Source organism: Geotrypetes seraphini, chromosome 5 (assembly GCF_902459505.1).
Source record: "Geotrypetes seraphini chromosome 5, aGeoSer1.1, whole genome shotgun sequence".
Lineage (NCBI taxonomy): Eukaryota > Metazoa > Chordata > Amphibia > Gymnophiona > Dermophiidae > Geotrypetes > Geotrypetes seraphini.
This window is the reverse complement of record NC_047088.1, coordinates 82,377,765-82,400,608: the sequence shown is the minus strand read 5'-3', so window position 1 is coordinate 82,400,608 and position 22,844 is coordinate 82,377,765. Positions and strand designations below refer to the sequence as shown.

The 22,844-nt window shown below is 44.7% G+C and overlaps 1 protein-coding gene across 5 annotated transcripts in view; it reads right to left on the bottom strand.

The window, feature by feature from the left end:
- HDAC8 (histone deacetylase 8) overlaps positions 1 to 22,844 on the bottom strand; it is a 221,499-nt gene that overhangs the window by 132,476 nt on the left and 66,179 nt on the right. For all 5 annotated transcript variants that reach the window (XM_033946322.1, XM_033946321.1, XM_033946319.1 and 2 more), the window contains one exon: positions 16,667 to 16,775. In XM_033946322.1, coding sequence (XP_033802213.1) covers positions 16,667 to 16,775 — 109 coding nt within the window. The remainder of the gene's footprint in view (positions 1 to 16,666; positions 16,776 to 22,844) is intronic.

Genomic DNA, 22,844 nt, shown 5'->3' with positions numbered 1-22,844 from the left:
AGACAGTAGATAAACTTGTAATCGAAGCTATGGGAAGGGGAGAGGTAAATTAAACTGCAGTGCCTTCCTCCAAAACACACAAGGCATCTGTTTGAAATCAGGCATCTTAACACTGAAATGCAATCCTTAAAAGCAGGCTCAGTCTGCTTTAGCTGCTTTCACTGAGCTGAGGGGGCTGCCTGCAGATGAGGGTAGCTGGCCCTAGCTAACACCAGCATGTGTCTGATATACTGGTGAGGAATGGGAGAGAAGACAGGCAGCCAATGAATAAAATGAGAGAAGAGGATGGCGAGACAAGCATCATATTATGGAGATGATGGGGTCAATTTTATCACAGCTTCTGTTTAACATTTATTTAGCACCGCTATTGACATTGGCACAGTCACTAGGTTTCACAATGTTCGTATATGCTGATAATATTCAGATTCTATACAACTTTGAATCAGGTTCAACATAAGAAATTACCATTCTGAACAAAAATCTTAGTCATATTATGAACTGGTTGTACATTCGAAGATTAAAACTAAATCCAGGTAAATCAACATCAATGATATTTTTCTCCGCGTGACCCAATAGTTCTGTCATCACAGATAAAACTGGGAAATTCACCGATCTCACTTGTAACAAACACTAAAATTCTGGGTGTGATTCTAGATTCTAAATTAACATACTATTTGCATATCTCAAGGGTAGTTAGGAATTCATTGTATAAATTATTATATCTATATGTTCTTTACTGTTCCCAGAAGCATTAAATATTTTTGTGCATTTATTAGTGATTCAACAAATAAATTCTTGTAACTCTCTATATGCTGGCTTATCCCAGGATAGACTTCAGATCATAGATAACACGACCATTAAGACAACACTTCCCCCTCCCCATTCGCGGTTTCGATGTTCATGGTTTCGATTATCCACGGTTTTTCCCCAGGCCCCCGAGAATTGCTCGTTGTCATCGCAAAAAAACCCAGCCCTGGGACTTGGAGGGAGGCAATCAGAGGCGGCGGGGAGGGGGGGGGGGTGATCAGAGGCGGAGTGGGGGCCATCGGAGGTGGCGGGGGGGCAATCAGAGAATGGACCTTACCTGGTGGTCTAGCAATGACGAGGGGCAGGGAGTTCCTGTTGTAGTCTTGTGAGACCACGGGAACTCAGCAGCACAGCTCTGCATGGGGCAGGAGTATAGGAAGATCGCTCCTGCCCCGCGTCACCGCTAGACCACCAGGTAAGGTCAGGGTGTGGGTCAGAGCCAGCCAAAAGTTATTCGCAATTTTTCCCTATTTGCGAGCCGGCTCTGCCCCTAACCCCCGCGAATAGGGAAGGAGAAGTGTATCCATAATCACTATAAATTTCATCATATCACACCTAGCCTGAAGGAAGCCCATTAGTTTCCAGTCAAACATCATATTACTTACAAATTACACTTAATAACCTTTAAGGTGTTAATCACAGAAGAACCACTTTACCTAGCACACCAGTTGACTCCATATACATCTGTTAGGAATTTAAGATCAGCTAATAAACTAATTTTTACCATTCCATCCAATAGGGAAATAGTTCACAAATATGTTAGGGACACAATCTTCTGTTAAAAGGTCCAAAGTTGTGGAATTTATTACCTCTATCGCTACAATCATTAACCTCCATCGATAAGTTTAAAGCAGAGCTGAAAACATTTTTTTGCAGAAGCATATTAATTTCCCCTTTAACATACAACACTGGCGGCATCGTGTAAAATGGAAAATTCCCTAATGTATTTTCCCGCCTTACTTTTCTATTATATTATATAGTTCTTCCTCCTGACCTTTATGTCGTGTCTTTCGTTTTGTTCTAACCATAATTTTATTGTATATACTTTAAATGTACTTACAATTGTAAACTGCCCTAAAGGTTCTTCCCTAGATGCAGGGTAGTAAAATTTTAATAAACTTGGATGAGGCTTCACAGGCTAGCTGCCGCAAGGAAGGAGGGCCAGTGTCAATATCAAGCAGCAGTGTCAGGAGGGAAGGAAGTGTTGCACTTCCTTCCTTCCTCCTCTGATGCTGACACTGGCCCTTCCCCCCTCATGGCAGCTGGCCTATGAAGCCACATCCTGTTGGGATCAGCCAATAGCATTAGAGGAGGGAGGACAATATTCAAGTCGAACCCTATTACTTAATTTATGGGCCGATGACATCATGGTCCCAGGTGTTTGGTGCCCTGGGCCAGAGCCTCACCTGCTCCATAGGTTAAGCCAGCCCTATGGATCCATCTAGACCAGCATTCTGTTTCCAACAGTGGCCAATCCAGGCCATAAGCACCTGGCAGGATCCCAAAAAGTAGCAAGATTCTATTGCACTTACTCCTCAGAGTAAGCAGTAGCTTTCTCTAGGTCTACCTTAATAAAAGTTTATGGACTTTAACATCTAGGAATTTGTCCAAACAATTTTTTTTAAAACCCAGCTGTGAAAAATGCTATTATAACTTTCTCTGACTTGTTTTAAATGTATTTCTTCACTTGGCATAGTCACACCTAAATAATGGCACACTTCTTCAAGTGTATGCTAGTATTCTGTTATGGTATCTTGGTGCATAGGTGCCATTATAGAATAAGCACTTAGCATGTGGCATTGGCATACCTAACAGAAGGTGCCAATTATAAAACTGTTCTCATAGATCAGGGGTCTCCAAAGTCCCTCCTCGAGGGCCAAATCCAGTCAGGTTTTCGGGATTTCCCCAATGAATATGCAAGAGATCTATGTGCATGTACTGCTTTCAATGCATATTCATTGGGGAAATCCCGAAAACCTGACTGGATTCGGCCCTCGAGGAGGGACTTTGGAGACCCCTGTCATAGATAGTTATTTTACATCAGTTCCTCTGGCTTCCTTAACAGTGTACAAAGCAGAAGGATTAGATTGGGAGATTAGAATTAAGGAAGTGCTCTAGCTATAAAGCTGTTAAAATCTGATAAGCACAAGGATTAGATGGTTACATTGCACGTTTTTGTAAGTTGTCTGTAAACCTCTTAGCAGGATCTTTAGTATCTATAACTCAATTTTGCATGAGTGGAAACTGACATATGCTGTGTGATTGACAAGTATTATATTAATTCTTTTGGAAGACAAAGACTCAATAGATTGCAGATTTTACTGCCTGATACCCTTTATCAATAGAAACACAAAGGTACTGGCTAAGATACTTGAAGATAGGCTGAATGGTGAGATCAATCACCTGATTCATGAAAATCAATCAGGCTTCATTTCTGGATGGCAAGCAGATGCAGAAAAAAATGTTTGAGGGAATGGCTTGGACATTTATGTTTAACTTATATTAGAAAGATGGGGTCTGGACCAAACCATTGTGCTTAGATCCAGCTATTTATGAAGATCCATGAGTATGCATGAAGGTGAGTAGAGGATAGTTAATTTTTCCCACTGTGTAGGGGGCTGTGGCAGGGGTGCTATCTGTCACTTAAATAGTAGCTGTCTGAACTTAGTTACCCCTGTTAATAGAACCCCAGTCATATTACCAAAATTTATCTTTATACCTGTTGACCTGGTAAAGGAGTATGAGAAGTTAGCTGGGTTTAAAATGATTATGAAATCTCACATCCTGCAAATGATACTCACAGATAAGCTTGTGCAGTATTTAAAAAACCAGAAGCTTGCAAACTGATGGCCTATAAGGAGAGTGTGACATATGTGATAGTTCAAACTACAACAAACTACCAGCATAACTAATCCACCCTTCTTGAAAATCTAGGATTGGATCTAGGTAGGAGAGCCAAGGTAAATCTAATCTAATCTAATCCTTAGGTTTGGCTGGGGTGCACAGCCAGTATAAATATGGTAACTTTTCCCCACTACATTTCCCTAACCAAATCTGGAACATACCCTTAATGTGCTGCAGAAAAAAGTGTCACTTGGAAGCGTAGATCACCTAAGATAACATATAGGGTAATGTATCATTCCAGTGGTCTTGGGGGTCCCCAATTTTAGAAGGAATTATGCAACTGCCCAGCTCAGAGCTGCAAAAGAGGAACAGAAAGTGTGGCCCAAGGCCAGGATGCAGACCAAACAGGCTGCAACTACAAGAGTGCTAGCCTCTTATGTCAGGAAATTATAGAGACAGAAGGAATATAGCAAATCCATTTGGGCCCCATTTACAAAGCCATGGTAGTGATTCTCAGCACGGCAAATGTGATGAACCCCATAGAAACTGAATGGGCTTCATTGAATTTGCTGCATGGGAATCGCTACCACGCCTTTGTAAAAGGAGTACTTTGTGTCACATATTTTATAAATTTGGGGGAAATATAGATCTATACATCAATAGTATGTAAACTCATGGAAACTCTACTTAAAGGTAAATTAGACACGATATTGGATGAGGGGAATCTAAGGGATCCCTGCCAACATGGATTCACTAGGGGCAGGTCATGCCAATCCAATCTTATCAGCTTCTTTGATTGGGTGACAGGAAAGCTAGACTCGGGAGAGTCTCTGGACATAGTGTACTTGGATTTCAGTAAAGCTTTTGACAGTGTCCCACACCGTAGACTATTAAACAAGATGAAATCGATGGGGTTAGGTGAGAAACTAACTGCATGGGTCAATGATTGGCTGAGTGGAAGACTTCAGAGGGTGATGGTCAACGGCACCCTCTCTGAGACCTCGGAGGTGACCAGCGGAGTGCCGCAAGGCTCAGTCCTGGGACCATCCCTTTTCAACATATACATAAGGGACTTGACCCGAGGGCTTCAGGGTAAAGTAGCACTGTTTGCCGACGATGCCAAACTGTGTAATACAGTAAGCGAAAGCAACCTCAAGGATAGCATGACGCATGATCTGATCACGTTGGAAAACTGGTCCTCGATATGGCAGCTGGGTTTCAATGCTAAGAAGTGTAAGGTCATGCATCTCGGCAGCAGAAATCCATGCAGAACATACACCTTGAATGGAGAAACACTAGCTAGGACTTCAGAAGAACGGGACTTGGGAGTAATCATCAGTGCAGACATGAAGGCTGCCAAACAGGTAGAGAAGGCCTCATCCAAGGCAAGGCAAATGATGGGATGTATCAATAGAAGCTTCGTTAGCCGCAAACCTGAAGTCATAATGCCACTTTACAGAACCATGGTGAGACCTCATCTGGAATACTGTGTGCAATTCTGGAGGCCACATTACCGTAAAGATGTGCTTCGAGCTGAGTCGGTCCAGCGGATGGCCACTAGGATGGTCTCCGGACTCAAGGGTCTCTCATACGAAGAAAGACTGGGCAAATTGCAGCTCTATACTCTAGAAGAGCGCAGGGAAAGGGGTGACATGATAGAGACATTTAAGTACGTCACAGGTCGTGTCGAGGTGGAAAATGACATATTCTTTCCCAAGGGACCCTCGGTCACAAGGGGGCACCCGCTCAAACTCAGAGGAGGGAAATTTGGTGGTGACACCAGGAAGTATTTCTTCACAGAAAGGGTGGTGGATCAGTGGAACAAACTTCCGGAGCAGGTGATCAGAGCCACTAGCGTGCTCGACTTTAAGAATAAATGGGACATCCACGTGGGATCCCTGCGAGGGTCAAGTTAAGGAGCTGGGTCATTAGCACTCAGACTTAATGGGGTGGGTCAGTAGAGTGGGCAGACTTGGTGGGCTGTAGCCCTTTTCTGCCGTCATCTTTCTATGTTTCTATGTTTCTATGGATCAAGAAAATGACTCCCTGCACACTCCAATCAGGTTTAATTTGGTATTCTCATCAAATTTTCTAGTCATGGGAAACTATGGGGCTTTGTAGAACTGGCCAATTTCTTGACCAAGAGAAACTGTGACCAGAACGTATGAATGTAGGGCTAGTCTCAGTTAGGGCGCTGGTCTTTGACCAGAGGGCCGCCGCGTGAGCGGACTGCTAGGCACGATGGACCACTGGTCTGACCCAGCAGCGGCAATTCTTATGTGACCCTTCCTTATTGTCAGAGATGTATATTTAATAGAGGCTTGTCAGAGATGTATATTTAATAGAGTGTTTGCTATCATCAACTCAGACATTATCTTTATTCCAAGAGAGTAAAGAGATCTTGGAGGAAAAAACCCACAAACCACCATTTGAGGAATTATGTTTACACACTCTGGAAAAAAGGATTTAATCTTTGATAGTACCATGGGCACAAAAGGTACATAAGAATAAAAGAATAGCCTTACTGGATCAGACCAATGATCCATCTAGCTCAGTAGCCCATCTTCATGATGGGCAATCCAGGTCACTAGTACCTGGCAAAAATCCAAATAGTAGCAACATTCCATGCTACCAATCCAGAGAAAGCAGCAGCTTCCCCCATGTCTGTCTCAATAACAAGACTATGGACATTTCCTCCAGGAAACTGTACAAACCTTTCTTAAAACCAGCTACATTAACCTCTCATGGATTTGAAAGATGAGGAGGTGCTGAAAGGTTCTCAGCCCAACCAAGAAGGGAATGAGGTGGAGCCATGAAACTTACAAGTTATTTCCACATATTCACCTATAAGTTCAAAACACTTAGCATATTCTGTCTGAAGTTTCTATAACCCTTCCAAAAGATACTCTGATATCTGGTCATTGAAATACTGCTCCGCTTTGGCAATCTCCTCCAAATCACTCAAAAATTGTCACATTTTCAAACTCTTTTAAGGTTTGGAAACAAAAAATAGATGAAGCCAGATCTGATGAATAGGATGGATGGTCTATGCACTGAAACACCAACTGTATCAAAACATCCACTGTTTTGCCAGCCGTGTGAGAAGGTACATTGTCTTTCAAAAAGAGAACTCCTTTCCGCAGCATTCAGCTGCTTTTTTCTTTCATTGCCTCCTTTAATCTGCAAAGCAAGTTACAGTAATATTCTGCATTAATTTGGAAGACAGTCAGTCATTACAACATCTTCCTGATCACAAAGCACTATGGTCATGACTTTTCCTGCTGAATTTTGGGGTCTTAAATCTCCTTAGTCTTGGAGAACCTGAGTGACGCCATTCCATGGAATGTTGTTTTGTCTCAGGTTCATAGTGGTGTAACCATATGCATTAACAGTAATTAGTTGTTCCAAAAGGTTGGCACCAGCTCGCTAAAAATGCTGCAAAATCAACTTGGAAGTGTCATTGCGAAAACCACTATAGGAACAAAGAAACATGCTGGCTAGTAATAAAAGCCAATTAAACTTGATTGAAGGCTTCCCTTCAGACCGGCACTGCCTCAGACTTTTTTTTTCCAATACAACTTTAATTTACAATTGAACAGACCCCACTGGCTCTCTAAGCTATATGCCTTGTCTTTATTTGGTGGCAAGGCTTACAGCTGAGGCACCTCTAAAATAAAAATTGGGGGAGGTGGGGGAAATGGGGGGAGGGACTCGACCAGTCAAGTGTGGCACCCTCGAGGTTGGATGGACCCCCAAAAGGGTCCCCTCCCCAAGCTCAATCCCGCACCACAAACAGGGACAAGAAGGCCAATTTAAACAAAATCCAACAGCCCTACATTAAACCAGAAAATACTGCACAGGCTTACCATCTCCACCTGCTGGAGACTGAGAGAAGACTGACTGCACTAGTGCTGCATGGTTTCTGATTCGAATCGATTCACCGATTCACTTCGGGTGAATCGATTCGAATCAATTACTTTTTTTTAATTTTTTAAATCAGCCTCCCAATTCAGTGACCTTGCCAGATTAGTTCGGAGCAGAGACAGAACGTGGCTGACCATGAACTACACATCTCTAGGCTGTAACGAGAACGTGATGAGTCCATAGGCTGGAAAAGAAGGAGCAAACGTGCAGATGGAGGAAGAGTGGAGAGAGACATAGGGGGAGCAGGGGAGAAACCCGGGCATCAGGGAACCAGAGAACCCCACCACCACCACAAAAAGATAACCATGCAGCTGCTCAAACCCAGCTTTCACTGCTTCCTTCCCACCCTTGTTTCCTTTCACACTTTGAAAAGCTCAGACTGCCCTTCCTCCGCCTTTAACTTTTCTGCTCTAAACTACAAACAAATGACATTCTAACAAAAAGGAAGCCCGGTGCTACACAGTTCTACCAGGAAAAGAGAATGCCAGAGGAGAAGGTAAGCCTCGTTTACTGTGCATGTTCTCTGCCAGAATCCGTACACAACCCTTGCCCGCTTTCGGGAGCAGTTCCTCGTTTGAATGACTTCCCAGCTTTCCATCAGCACCGCAAAGAGGAGCGGGAGCCTCCGACTAATAAATCAGTTTTGAAGTTCACACAGCTCCCCTCCTCTTTTTAATTACCACTTCCTTTCACAAGAGATAAATGTGCAGAGAACTGTTCACTTCTGGTGTGATTGTTTAGTACAGTGATACAGTGCACACAGGTGCACACTATCCATGGGCAGGTGCTGCCACTGGCCTTTCTTTCCCCTCCTCTTCCAGCCCCGCTCAGAGGCGGCCATGAGCCACTTAGAGGAACACGAGACTTGTAAGCTGAGCTAATGGCCTAGGCGCGCGTACCTTATCCAGGGAAGTAGATAAGAGATATCATTTGCCAGAAACAATGTCCTTCAGCTTGATTTACCAGCGAACATATCATTCTCCAGGGAAGTAGGTAAGAGATATAATTTGTCAGAAACAATGTGTGGCGCAATGGTTAAAGCCTCAGTACCCTGGGGTTGTGGGTTCAAACTCATGCTGCTCTTTGTGACCCTGGGCAAGTCACTTAATCCCCCCATTGCCCCAGGTACATTAGACAGATTGTGAGCCCACCGGGACAGACAGGGAAAAATGCTTGAGTACCTGAATAAACTCATGTAAACCGTTCTGAGCTCTCCTGGGAGAACGGTATAGAAAATTGAATAAATAAACAACAAAAAAATGTCCTTCAACTTGATTTACCAGCTTGTTCTAGAGAAAATGCCTTAATAAGTTAGGTTTGTGCTTCTCTTCTCTTTATATTAAGAGGCCAGTCACTCAGTGGCTGATGAATGTTTGGTTTACTTGCCTCATGTCACTGAAAGACAACTGCTTCGGGTTTATTACATTACATTACAGTAGTATGCCCCAGAAGGAGTTCAATGCGAATTTACAATTTAGAAGAGTCTAGTCATATCTAGGGATTACATTACTTCATTAAATTTCATGACACAGATAACTTGGTTTGTGCCACTGTAGCTGAAAAGAGTGTTATCTTATTTAAGTGACAATTTGCAGAAACAAAATTATATGTTTTTGATATTGTTTCGGATCATTGATTTGACCATATCCATGGAGAAAGAAGAAAACGACAAATGGGCTGGAGACCCTGGCAAGCGAGTTATCAGAAGACAACTGGAGCCTGGGACCAACATGATTTGAATAATGACCAGACAACAAAAGGTAGAAAAAATAATTTTATTTTCTGTTTTGTGATTACAATATGTCAGATTTGAAATGTGTATCCTGCTAGAGCTGGTGTTAGACCGCGAACATGAGCTAGGATTTAACAGAGAGAGGAAAAGTCTTTTTTGTTTGTTTTGTTTACACTACAGCGCCAGTGTGGGTAGGAGAGGGCAAAGGGGGTGAAGAGGCTATAAAATAAACCCACCAGGATGTTTGAAAAAAACATCGAATTGGGCAGGAAAATCGAATCGAAAAATCGATTCAATAGGCTGAATCGAATTGAAATTTTTTTTCCTCAATCGGGCAGCCCATTTATACTACAGCCAAAAGTTTATGTCTCAGTCTCCAACTGCTGGTCGAAATGCATTATATCCATCAGTTTCTATGCCAGTCTCGAGGGACATTAAAGAGAGAGAGGTTTTTTTCCATGAGCATGCAATTGGGTGCACAGTTTTAGAAAAGGGCCAGTTATGCCCTTAAGTATAACATAATTAATTAGCACTAAACTGGCAACACTTACCAATAATTGGAATTCGCTGTTGCTTCTATCACATAAATGCAAAGGAGGCATTAACATGAGGGGCATGTGTGCGTTAAGGGTGTTCAGACTATTCTTGTGGGCACTTTATGGAATAGTTGTGTTTATATGCCCAACTGTAGAATTTAGGCACCAACATTTATATCAGCCACAGGCATGGCATAAGTGGTTGAGGCTATAGTTGGTACATAACTGTAAACTTACTCCTATGCTAGTACTCTATAACAGATTGGGCATACAACTCTGCCATTATAAAATACTAGCTTATTGCCCAGTTTTTCTGGCACCTACCTTTTAATGACCTATACTGAATAGACCCCAAAGTGTTTATATCTGGACGTATAAGCACATGCTATTGGGGAAAGGGGAATGAACAGGGAGTGGTGGGCAGGTTGTACCATGCTGTAATAATATGTGAAATGTGCTTTAATAAAAAGTAACTAAAATTCAGAGTAATAAGTGTTCTGGTATTTTTTTATCAACAGATGAGCTCCAGAGAAGATTTTCAGTACATTTTTATAATCTTTGGTCAGACTTTAGATATATAAAAGATGTGCTGAGTTTAAGAAAAATATATGACAAATGGCCCCCCCTTTGGCCTTAGTTGCCCCTTGGACCCTATAAACAATGCGGTTTAATAGATGTCTGAGTCATTCAATTTCTAGAAACAATAGACAATTATACACATACAATCCCACCCATAAGCAGGTTATCAGAGCAGACAAAAATTGCTCTCCAAAACAAGCAGATTATTATTAATGGAAATAAGTTCAAAGTACACAAGTTTAAAAAAAAAGCTTGTGGTAGAACTCCTTTCTCAGGCTGTTTCCATTTTGTTATCAGTACTGCCGTGGTCTGGTTCCGTGAAGTTTGAGAAAGCACTTCCTCCTGAGAATTGGACAATGGGATAGTTTGGTAAGGACTTAGCAACATGTAGCAGAGTGCTTTTGAGAAAAGGCAGCTTACAAGCAAGGAGGCTTGGACTTACGAAGAGATGGCACAAAAGGAGCTGAAACCAGGATTCTCACAAGGGGTAGTGCAACAAAGTTTATATAATGTTCATATACTGTGTAAGGTTTGTTAAAAATGTCAATAAGAACTAGGTTTGAAAGATAATTCCTCATGAGAAAGTGCTACAAATTTTAAATTTAATATTTACTAATTGCCTTTTCAACCTCCGGCTGTACAAGGCAATATACAAACAAAAATGCATTTTTAACAAACTTTACACAGTATTATACAAATAAAAATGCTTAAACAGCCACAGGTACAACACAAATAGATTCAACCATCAAATAACTACGAGACAATCATTGCTCTAACAGATAAATTCATTTTTAAAAAATCCACAAAGTATATCCCCAATTAAAACACAATTAGCAAAATTCACAAAACACCAAAACTGTTTACTTTGGATCAGCAGGTGATAGTTGTCTTTATACATACAGTGATATGAAAAAACATAAGAACATAAGAATTGCCGCTGCTGGGTCAGACCAGTGGTCCATTGTGCCCAGCAGTCCGCTCATGCGGCGGCCCTTAGGTCAAAGACCAGTGCCTTGAGTCTAGCCTTACCTGCGTACGTTCTGGTTCAGCAGGAACTTGTCTAACTTTGTCTTGAATCCCTGGAGGGGGTTTTCCCCTGAAACAGCCTCCGGAAGAGCATTCCAGTTTTCTACCACTCTCTGGGTGAAGAAGAACTTCCTTACATTCGGAATCTATCCCCTTTCAATTTCAGAGAGTGCCTTCTCGTTCTCTCTACCTTGGAGAGGGTGAACAACCTGTCTTTATCTACTAAGTCTATTCCCTTCATTATCTTGAATGTTTTGATCATGTCCCCTCTCAGTCTCCTCTTTTCAAGGGAGAAGAGGCCCAGTTTCTCTAATCTCTCACTGTATGGCAACTCTTCCAGGCCCTTAACCATTTTAGTTGCTCTTCTCTGTACCCTCTCAAATAGTACCGTGTCTTTTTTCATGTATGGCGACCAGTGCTGGACGCAGTATTTCAGGTGGGAGCATACCATGGTCCTTCCTGATTTCCCTCTAATATTGATTATATGTCACAATGAATGGTGGCTGATCTTTAAACAAAATGTAATATTAGACAAAGGGAACATGAGAATGTTTATGTTTATTAACTTTCGATTAATCGCAAAATTTTGATAGTACTAAGTGATGTACATATACCACATGTGTCAAACACAAGGCCCGCCTGGCCGTTTTATGCGGCCCACAGTGACTGTGCGCCTGACACTACACTCTCCAGGAACCTCCTTGAGTCCAGACTCCCCCACCTACCACCCGCTGAAATTTAAAATCTTTGGGCAGCTGATGCGAAGCCAGACTCCCACCGTTTCCTTGCCCTAGAAGTGTTCTTTCTGCAGCGTCCTGCCTGTGCAGGCAGAGGAAGTGCTGCAGAAAGAACACTTCCAGGGCAGGGCAACAGCAGGAAGCTGGCTTTGCGTCGATTACCCGAAGATTTTAAATTTCAGTGGCGGGGAGGTGGTAGGTGGGGGAATCGGGAACTGGGGACAGGTCGTACCGTAGGATCCAGCTGAGAAGGGAGGGCTGAGGTTGGGAATGAGAGAAGGACATGCTGCATGGGCTGCGGGAGGACAGGAGTTGGGAAAGCAAGAAGGACAAGATGCTGGCTGGAGGGGGTTGGGAAGGACAGAGGCTGCACGGGATGGGGGCTAGGAAGGGAGAGAAAGAGAGATGATGCCAGTGGGTGAGGAAAGAGAAAAAGAAAATTCTTGGACATAGGTGTGTGGAGTGGGAGGAAAAGAGAGATAGTATACATGGGGAAGAGGGAGAATTGTTGGACACGCTAGTGGTGAAAAGGAGGGAGGGAGAAATGTTACACTGGGAGGGAGGAGAGATGACTCAAAGAAGGGAGAGATACCAGATTCCATAGAAAGGTGATGGAAGGAGGGAAGAGAGAGATGTCAGAACACTGGAAAGGGAAGGAGAAAATAGAAAGGAAGGAGGGGGGAGATGCTAGCCTGCAGAAAGGAGAGGAGAGAGATGTTAGACCTCAGGAACAGGGAGGGAAGGAGAGAGAGAGAGATGCCAGACCGTGGGCAAGGAAAGAAATTCCAGGCTATGGGAAAGAGATGAGAAAGATGCCAGACCATATGAGGGGGAAGACGGAAGACATAGCTGTCTGACCAGGGGAGGGGTAGAGAGGAATGAGATGGTGCACAGGGATGGAAGGGAAGGGGAGACAGAGATAGGAGATGGTGCACAGCAATGGGTGCAGCAGGGAAGAGATAATAAGAAATGCTTCTTATGGATAGATGGGAATAGGAAAGAAGAAGGAGGGAGGAGGTGGTACACACGGATAGATGGGAAAGGAAGACATGGAAAAGTAGACAGATTTTGAGAAGAAAGCAGAAAAATGGAAGAAAGCTGAATGTTAAAAGTTAATGCTAAAGATGGATGTATGGTAGAAAGTGAAGGAGACAAAAACAGCAAATGGATAAGGTGGCCCTGGACATACAGTTAAGAGCACAGACAGAAGGAACTGCAACTAGAGACAGAGAAAAGATAGCTTGAAAAACAAAATCACCAGACAACAAAGGTAGGGGAAATTATTTTATTCAATGATTGAATTGTGTTAATTTTGAGAATTTACATCTGCTGTCTATATTTTGCACTGTTCAGGAAGAAATGCATTTGTTTCTCTGGGGTTGTACTACATGCAGAGTCTCTTAGGGTTTCGTTTGTATATATTAGTACTTTTAGTTTGTGGTCCCGTATTTGCATAGGGGTTATCTGTGTTTGTGTAGGAATGAATGTTGAGAAGTAGTTTAATTTTGTGGTTAACCATTATGTGTTGTTAATAAGATTATATTGTGTGTATATATGAAAAGTGAATGGAAAAAATGGTATTACAATTAGTACTATTATTGGAGCCGGGTCTGGGATGGAGACTGGGCGGGGTGAAAGCCTGTATTTTAGATTTCGGCCCCTTAATGTGATTGAGTTTCCTGACATACACACACACACGTATATATATATATATATATATATACATATATATATATATATATATAATACTCATAAAACACAGTTTTTAAATTATTAAATTATTATTTAAAGAACAAAGATATCCAACACCCAATCATCCATGTGAAAAAGTTACTGTTCTCTTATGTAATCAACCACTTAACCAAACTTAAGATTTAGCTGACTCACTGCAGCCAGCCTGTTGAATCTAAACCTCATTATATATTGAACTTTTCCATAACAGTGAAGTACTACTACTGCTACTATTTATCACATTTATAGCACTCAAAGGCATATGCAGTGCTGTACATTTTGACATTAAATAGACTGTCCCTCCTCAAGGAGCTTACAGTCTAACTTGGACAGACAGACATGACATCTAGGATTGGGGTGAGAGGAGTTAGGAGTTGAAAGCAGTCTTGAAGAGGTGGGCTTTTAACTTGGACTTGAACACTGTCAGAGAGGGAGCCCGTCATAGGGATTTGGGCAGTTTGTTCCAGGCATACAACACAGCAAGACAGAATGGACAGTCTGGAGTTGGCAGTGGAGAAGGGCATAGATAAGAGGGACTTACCGGCTGAGCAGAGCTCTTGGGGGGGAGGGAACATAGGGGGAGATAAGTGAAGAAAGATAATTTTTAAAAGAGACCATCTGGGCACCTGTCCTTAAAAGATGTAGCTGAAGTGCAGTTGAGTAATGCAGCAAGACAATGATCCAAAACACAAAAGGAATTCTACATCTGAATGGCTGAAGAGAAACTAAATTAAAGTCTTGGAATGGTCTAGTCAAAATCCTAACTCAAACCCAATAGGGATGCTGTGACAGGACCTGAAATGAACAGATCATACAGGAAATCCTACAAATGTGTCTAAATTAAGAAAGATTACCGTATATACTCACATATAAACTGAGATTTTTGGGCCCAAAAATGGGGTTCTCAGTTTATATTTGAGCCTCCTTTGGATGATGGTGCTTTTTTTTCCTCCCCACTTGATGACCAACAATGCTATTTTCCAACCCTCCCTCCAGATGCCTAGCACTGCTATCCTTCACTCTCTTCCCATGACCGGCACTGCTATCCTTACTAATGACCACTGCTATCTCCTCCTCCCCTCCCCCAATTACTGGCACTCCTATCCTCTCCCCCCTCATTGACCAGCACTCCTATCCTCCACTACCCGCTCCCCTGCCTCAGACTGACATCGCAGAGTCCCAATGATTCAGAAGCCGACACTCTGTGCTGGGCTGAAGGGCCTTAAGCGTCTGCACATGCTCAAGGCCTGCTGGCTAATGCCCTCTCTGGAATTTTCGGAGGGAGTCCAGCAAACCTTGAGCATGCGCAGATGCTCAAAGCCCAGCTCAGAGCTTCGGGTTCCAGAGCAACAGGACTGCAAGTGCGATGTCGGTCTGGGGCAGGGATAGCGGGTAGTGGGTAGTGGAGGATAGGAGAACCTAAGACGGTGGTCTCCTCTGTACTTTTCTTTTACCGCGGTCCCCTCTGAAGCAACTTCCTGTTTCTGCTTAGGTGGACCATAGCAAAGGAACAGTTCAGGGGAGGCCAAGGGCAGCAAGAGAAAGCAGATGGTGGCGCATGGATGGTAGGAAGGAGAAGAGATGGTGCACAGATGGAGAGAAGAGGAAGAGATGGGACACAAGGATGGAGTGAAGTGGAGAAGGAGGGAAGAGATGGTGCACATAGACAGAGGGAAGGAGAAGAGCTTGGACACATAGATGGTGGGAAGAGGAAGAGATGGTGCACATGGACGGAGGAAAGGAGAAGAGTTGGAAAGGTAGATTTGAGATGGTGGCAGAAAAATGGAAGAAAACTGTAGCATAAGCTAGCATTTATGAGTCATTGAACTTTACAGTAATGGCGGTCTAGAAATAAATTCTTATGCTATGTTATGTCTTATGTCATTTATGAGCCATTTTGGCGTGATCACTTAAACTATGTCTATGGCAGGTGTAAATTTGCATGACTAAATGAGGCAGCTTGTGAATGCTTATGGTTTATTTACAACTTTTCATACCACCCAATCTGATAATCAGATCTGAGCAGTCTACAAATTAAAATTTAGAAAAGAAATGTTATAGTCAAAATAGGAAAGGCAGTCACAGTAGAGCAGTCATACACAGTTGAGCAGTCATATATGTATATACAAAAAAGTGTGGTAAGTTGACTACAGTCTGGTAAATTCCCCAAACTGAGATCTCAAAAGAATCCATCGAATGTAAGAGTATTCTATACAGCGCATGCTACAATAATTACAAAATGCCTATGCTCTGTCCATATTAATGTCCCCTGTGCAGTTGCATGGTAGGTGAGTTAGGAATGCACTTTCTAGTGCCAATTAGTGATAGTTAAGACCAATTTTGATAACTATCTCCAATTAAGCACCAATCAAAGACCAAGATATTGCTTATCTTTATGCAGTCACATCTCTGGTCAGTTTCAATAAAGCAAGATAGATTGTGAGCCTACTGGGACAAACAGGGTAAACTGCTTGAGTACCTGAATATGATTCATGTAAATTCATGTAAAACCGTTTTGAGCTACCCTGGGACACAGAGTGAGAAGACAGGAGCTTAACTTGGCTGGAAACTTCTTACAGATCAACCAACAAACACTGATGCTTTATGTAGGACCACTCAAGCCAGAACCCAAAGGGCCAGCACCTACACTGCTGAAAAAACATGATCCTTGTCTCCTGCTGATAAACACAAACAGCTGGTTTGGTGTGTGAATGGAGTACTGTATAAACATAGAAACTCTTCCTCCTTACCCCTCGCAGACCTGGTAATATTTCTCATCCTGAATACCGTCCTGGAGAGGCATGTTAACACTGTAATATCGTCCCTTTCCCAGGCCAACGTCCGATACATCACCTGTTCCTGTGGAACAGGAAAAGAGAAATTATGCCAGTATTCCAAAACAAAAAAGGGAAATGATGGGGGAAGAGGGAGACACAATCAACTCAGGAATGCTTGTCATGTCATGTTGCTGCCCTCACAGGGATTTTATGGGGGGAAGAGGGGTGAACTATATATTTACATCATGCCCCATGCCATTATAACAGAGCAGAGATGCATAGCTGATATTATTTTGCTTTTCCCACAAACTCTAAAAGCCTAACAATGTGGAACATGCTAGGATAAGGAGACAGGGGTCTGATGGTTTCCTTTGACTCAGCATTAAGTTATTTCAGGGCAGCATCAGAATGAGCAGTATTTTGGAATAAGAACACAAATCTGTAATCCTTACTGTTTCTCTGTGTTCATCCAAACTGCATGCAATGTGTAATTATTATTATTTTTTACTGCTCACAAGTTAAATTTTATTTCAAAGACAGACATGCCAAGCTTCTAATGTGATTACTACATATTCTAGCATCTATCAGAGCCAGATGGACATGGATACACTGCAGAAGTGTCATGCCTAGGGAAGGTAACTCAAGCACATCACTGGGATAAAGGTATAAAAAACAAATGGATAAAATAGAAAAATGCAATCGCCAAGCATCTAATTTATAAAATATAAAATACTTCTCACAAATGTACAGAGTGTGAGAGCTTGAAACACTTTTATCAATCCTTGGTAAGCTCTTTTCCAGTAGATAGGCGACACATTCTAATCTAGACAGTAGGGTTATTTCCCTATAGCCACGTGCTGCTGCAGAAGGAACCCACTCTGGATTTTTCACTCTGCCTTTGTTATACTTCACTGGGCTCTCTAGCTCCACCTTCAGTTAGTACCTAAGCACATAGAGCCACCCAACACATGTGAATTAGAGGCACCTGTAGCAACAGGCATAAACAAATTGTTCTGTTCAAAAAGTACCTAAACAGTACCATTAACCGCCAACACAGGCTTCAAAGGAGCTCAGAAACTACTCAACAAATTAAAACATATACAGTATACAAATTCTTCCCAGCCCTCAAGGGCTGACAGGCAACCAAGAATCAGTTTGGAGAAGCCTAAACAGACTGAAAACTGTAAGCAGACGCCAGAAGGACAGGGAGAGAGTCTAGAATGTCTCATCTATTTACTGGAAAAGAGCTTACCAGGGTAAGTACATAATCCCTTTTTCTACTGCAATAGGTGAGACATTCTAGACAGTAGGGACGTACAAAAGCAGTCCCCCAAAAAGCCAGGGTGTGCTTGCTGCACGGAACCCCAAAAACCAAGGACCCAAAGGTGGAGTCCTTTCTTGCCGCCATGTCCACTCTGTAGAATTTGGCAAATGTGTGAAAGAGATCAAGTTGCTGCTCTGCAAATCTCCTCAGGAGAGACAGATCTAGTTTCAACCCACGAAGAAGCCACACTCCTGGTAGAATGTGCCTTGACTGAAACAGGAGACTGTTTCCCAGAAAGAATGTAGGTTGATGAAATGGCTCTTGAGCATCAAGTCCAAAAGGGAAACATCTCAAAAGGCTCAAAAGGAGCCTTGGCAAAGCTAGACAGTACCAGGTTAAGGTCCCAGGAAGCCCCTTTAGAAATTTAGCAATATCAGGATGCGACACCAACAAGGATCAATGCTTCTGGGATCTAGAACAAGAGAGCCCGGTCAAATGAACCCACAGAAAAGCTGTTGTCCAAACCAGCCTGAAGAAAAGGCGAGAATCAGCGAGATGGGAGCTGAATAAGGGTCCACCTGGTCCTGGGCACACCAAAGTTGGAAGGCCGTCCATACCTTAGCGTAAACCAAAACCATAGGTGACTTCTTAGACTTTAGAAGAATATTAACAACCATAGCAGAATATCCTTTGTGCTCTAAGACTACGTGCTCAAGAGCCATGCCATAAGAACAAATTGACCCGGATCTTCAATGGCCACTGGACTCAGCAGGAGGAGGTCTGGATAGGCGCTTAAGCCAAAGGCTGCAACTCCTGTACAGACTTATCAGATCTATGAACCACGTCCTGCAACATCGGCCAAGGAGGAAAAACTTACAGGAGATTCTGCTGAGACCACGGCTGCACCAGAGTGTTGAGCCCTTTGCCTCCGGGCTCGGTTCTTTGACTAAAGAAGCGATCTGCTTTCTTGTTTCTTGCCATGGTCATGAGGTCAAAGTGGGCCCAACCCCAGCACTGCACTATTGCTTTGAATGCCGCTGCGGACAGGGTCCACTCACCCAGATCCAGAATCTGTCTGCTTGAACATTGTCTACTCCTTCCATATGCACTTCCATCAGCGCTAGGAGTTGACACTCTGCTTAAAGGAAAAGAAGGCAGGCTTCCTGAGCCAGAAGAGTGCTCTTTGTCTCTCCCTGGCGATTTGACATAGGATACTGCCGTCACATTGCCAGAGAACACTCTGACTGCTTGGCTCCCCAGAGTCTTCTGCAATATCATCAGATCTAGGTAGCTGAATAGCTCTAAGCTCCAACCGGCTGATTTTCCATTTCTGCTACACTGAACAGGAGAACGATTGTAATGGGCTCTTCAGCCCCGAAGACTGGCATCTGTCATCATCAGAATCCAGGAGGCAATGTGTAGCGGTACATCCCTGCGGAGCAATTGTTGGAGAAGCCACCAGTGCATGCATGCCCGGGCTTCCAGAGTCCAAGGCAGACGGGCCTGCAAAGCATCCCTGTGTGGAGCCCAGCGAGAGAGCAAAGCATGCTGAAGAGGATGCATGTGCACTCTCGCTCAAGGAATTACATCCAGTGTGGCAACCATGGATCCCAGAACTTGAAGCTAATCCCATGCCAAAGGAGCTGGTTGCTCTAGAAGGTAAGAAATCTGAGCACACAGTTTCTGCCTGCGGGCTTCTGGTAGATAAACACAGCCCACCACCATGTTGAAAAGGACTCCCAGGTATTCCAGCGTCAGATGGCTCTTCCTGAAGTTGACAATCCAGCCCAGGTCCTCCAGCACCTGGAGCATCCGCTCCACTGTATGCTGCCCCTCAGTCAGCGAGGGAGCTCTGATCAGCCAGTCATCCAAGCAAGGGTGAACTTAAGAGACCCATCTTTCGCACATAAGCTACCACTAGTACCATCACCCTAGTGAAGGTCTGGGATGCTGTCACCAGCCCAAAGGGCAGGGCCGAGAAAGCACAGTTACTTACCGTAACAGGTGTTATCCAGGGACAGCAGGCATATATTCTCACATGTGGGTGACGTCATCTACGGAGCCCCGGCGCGGACAGCTTTTCAAGCAAACTTGATTAAAGTTTCAAGTTTGCACACTGCACCACGCATGTGCGTGCCTTCTCGCCCACTAGAGGGCGCATCCCACCTCGTGGTCCTCAGTTCCATAACTAGCAAGGAAGCCATCCCCGGGGAGGCGGGCGGGTTGTGAGAATATATGCCTGCTGTCCCTGGATAACACCTGTTACGGTAAGTAACTGTGCTTTATCCCAGGACAAGCAGGCATGATATTCTCACATGTGGGTGACCTCCAAGCTAACCAAAAAAGGGCAGGTGGGAGGATGGCAATTTAGGAAAACAGATTTTGCAAAACTGACTGGCCAAACCGGCCGTCACTCCTGGATAAAGTGTCCAGACAGTAATGGGAGGTGAATGTATGAACCGAAGACCAAGTGGCAGCCTTACATATGTCCTCCATCGGGGTGGATCGGAGGAAAGCTATCGAAGCTGCCATCGCTCGGACCTTGTGCCCCGTGACTCGACCCGGGGGAGGAAGGCCAGCCTGAGCGTAGCAAAAGGAAATGCAGGCGGCCAACCAGTTAGACAGAGTGCGCTTGGAAACTGGATGCCCTAATCGATTGGGATCGAAGGACAAAAACAATTGAGGAACCTTCCGATGAGGCCTGGTGCGTTGAAGATAATATGCCAACGCCCTCTTACAGTCAAGTGTGTGAAGCGCCTTCTCGCCAGGATGGGAGTGGGGCTTCGGGAAGAACACAGGAAGGACAATGGACTGATTGAGGTGGAAGTCAGAAACAACTTTAGGTAAAAACTTAGGATGGGTGCGGAGAACCACCTTGTCGTGATGAAAGACAGTGAAAGGAGGGTCCGCAACCAAGGCTTGCAACTCCCCAATTCGCCTGGCGGAGGTGAGGGCAATTAGAAACACCGCCTTCCAAGTCAGAAATTTCAAGAGGGACTTGTTGAGTGGCTCAAACGGGGGTTTCATCAGTTGAGCCAGAACCACATTCAAATTCCACACGACAGACGGAGGCTTAAGAGGGGGACAAACCCTGAGTAACCCTTTCATGAAGCGTGTCACCAGGGGATGGAGTGACAGAGGGCGTCCCTCCAGAGGTTGGTGGAAAGCAGAAATCGCACTGAGATGAACCCGCACCGAAGTGGTTTTCAAGCCGGAGCGCGACAAATGAAACAAATATTCTAAAACCGAGGATACCGGAACTGATACCGGATCCAGGTGAAAAGACGAGCACCAGGTGGAAAACCTGGTCCATTTCTGCGCATAGCAAAGCCTCGTCGAGATCTTGCGGGAGGCTTCCAACACCTCCTTCACCGATTGAGACAGGTCCGGAGGAGTCAGGGAACAAGAAACCAGGCTGTCAGGTGCAATGACTGCAGATTGGGATGTAACATGGATCCTTGACTCTGAGACAGCAGAGAAGGAGAGACAGGCAGGGGGAGAGGCTCCCTGGCACTGAGCTGGAGCAGCAGGGAGAACCAGTGCTGACGCGGCCACCGAGGTGCTATGAGAATCATCGTGGCCGTGGACGATTTTAGGTGTACCAACGTTCGCATGATCAGAGGGAACGGAGGGAATGCATACAGGAACCTCCCTTCCCAGTCGAGTAGGAAGGCATCCGCTTCCAGACGGTCCTGCGAGTACATCCGAGAACAATATAGTGGTAGTTTGTGTGTCTCCGGAGAGGCAAACAGATCCACCTGTGGCGTTCCCCAGCGAGCGAAAACCTCGCGTAGAACTGCTGAGTGTAGAGTCCACTCGTGCGGTTGCAGAAGTCGACTCAGTTTGTCCGCCAGGCAATTCCGTTCTCCTTGGATGTAGACCGCCCGGAGGAAGATGTTCCGGGAGGCCGCCCACTCCCAGAGGCGAAGAGCTTCGGAGCAGAGGGGCCATGACCCCGTTCCTCCCTGCTTGTTCACATAATACATTGCCACCTGATTGTCCGTGCGGACGAGGACCACCTGGTCCTGCAATATGTGAACGAAGGCTCGAAGTGCTAGGAAGATGGCCCGCAGCTCTAGCACGTTGATGTGACACTGACGGTCTTCTGCCGACCACAGGCCCTGCGTGCGAAGACCGTCGAGGTGGGCTCCCCACGCGTACTCCGAGGAGTCCGTGGTCAGGACCTTGCGAAAAGGCGGAGTGCGGAATAATAGCCCCATGGACAGATTTGAAGAGACTGTCCACCAACGCAGCGATTTCCGCAAGGGCGGAGTTACCGAAATGAGGCGAGACACAGGGTCGCACTCCTGACGCCACTGGGACGCGAGGGTCCACTGAGGGATCCTCAGATGTAGCCTCGCAAACGGCGTGACATGTACCGTCGAGGCCATATGGCCCAGCAGCATCATCATGCGCTTGGCCGACACCTTCGACTGTTGAGAGACCTGGTGGCTCATCCGTACCAGGGCTTCCAACCGCTGGGTCGGCAGGTAGGAGCGTAGGCGCACCGTGTCCAGCACCGCACCTATGAATTGAAGAGACTGCGATGGCCTCAACTGAGACTTTGGAAAGTTTATCTCGAACCCGAGAGTTTGCAGGAAGGCAATAGACTGTCGGGTCGCTGAGATAACCCCCTCCCTGGTCGGGGCTTTGATGAGCCAATCGTCCAGGTAAGGGAACACGTGAAGTCCACGCGACCTGAGGGCTGCTGCAACCACCACCATGCACTTCGTGAATACTCGTGGGGACGCGGCCAGGCCGAAGGGCAGTACCCTGTACTGGAGGTGGAGGTCCCCCACCTGGAATCGTAAGAATCTTCGACAGGCGGGGTGCACCGGAACATGGGTGTATGCTTCCTTCAGGTCGAGGGAGCACATCCAGTCCCCT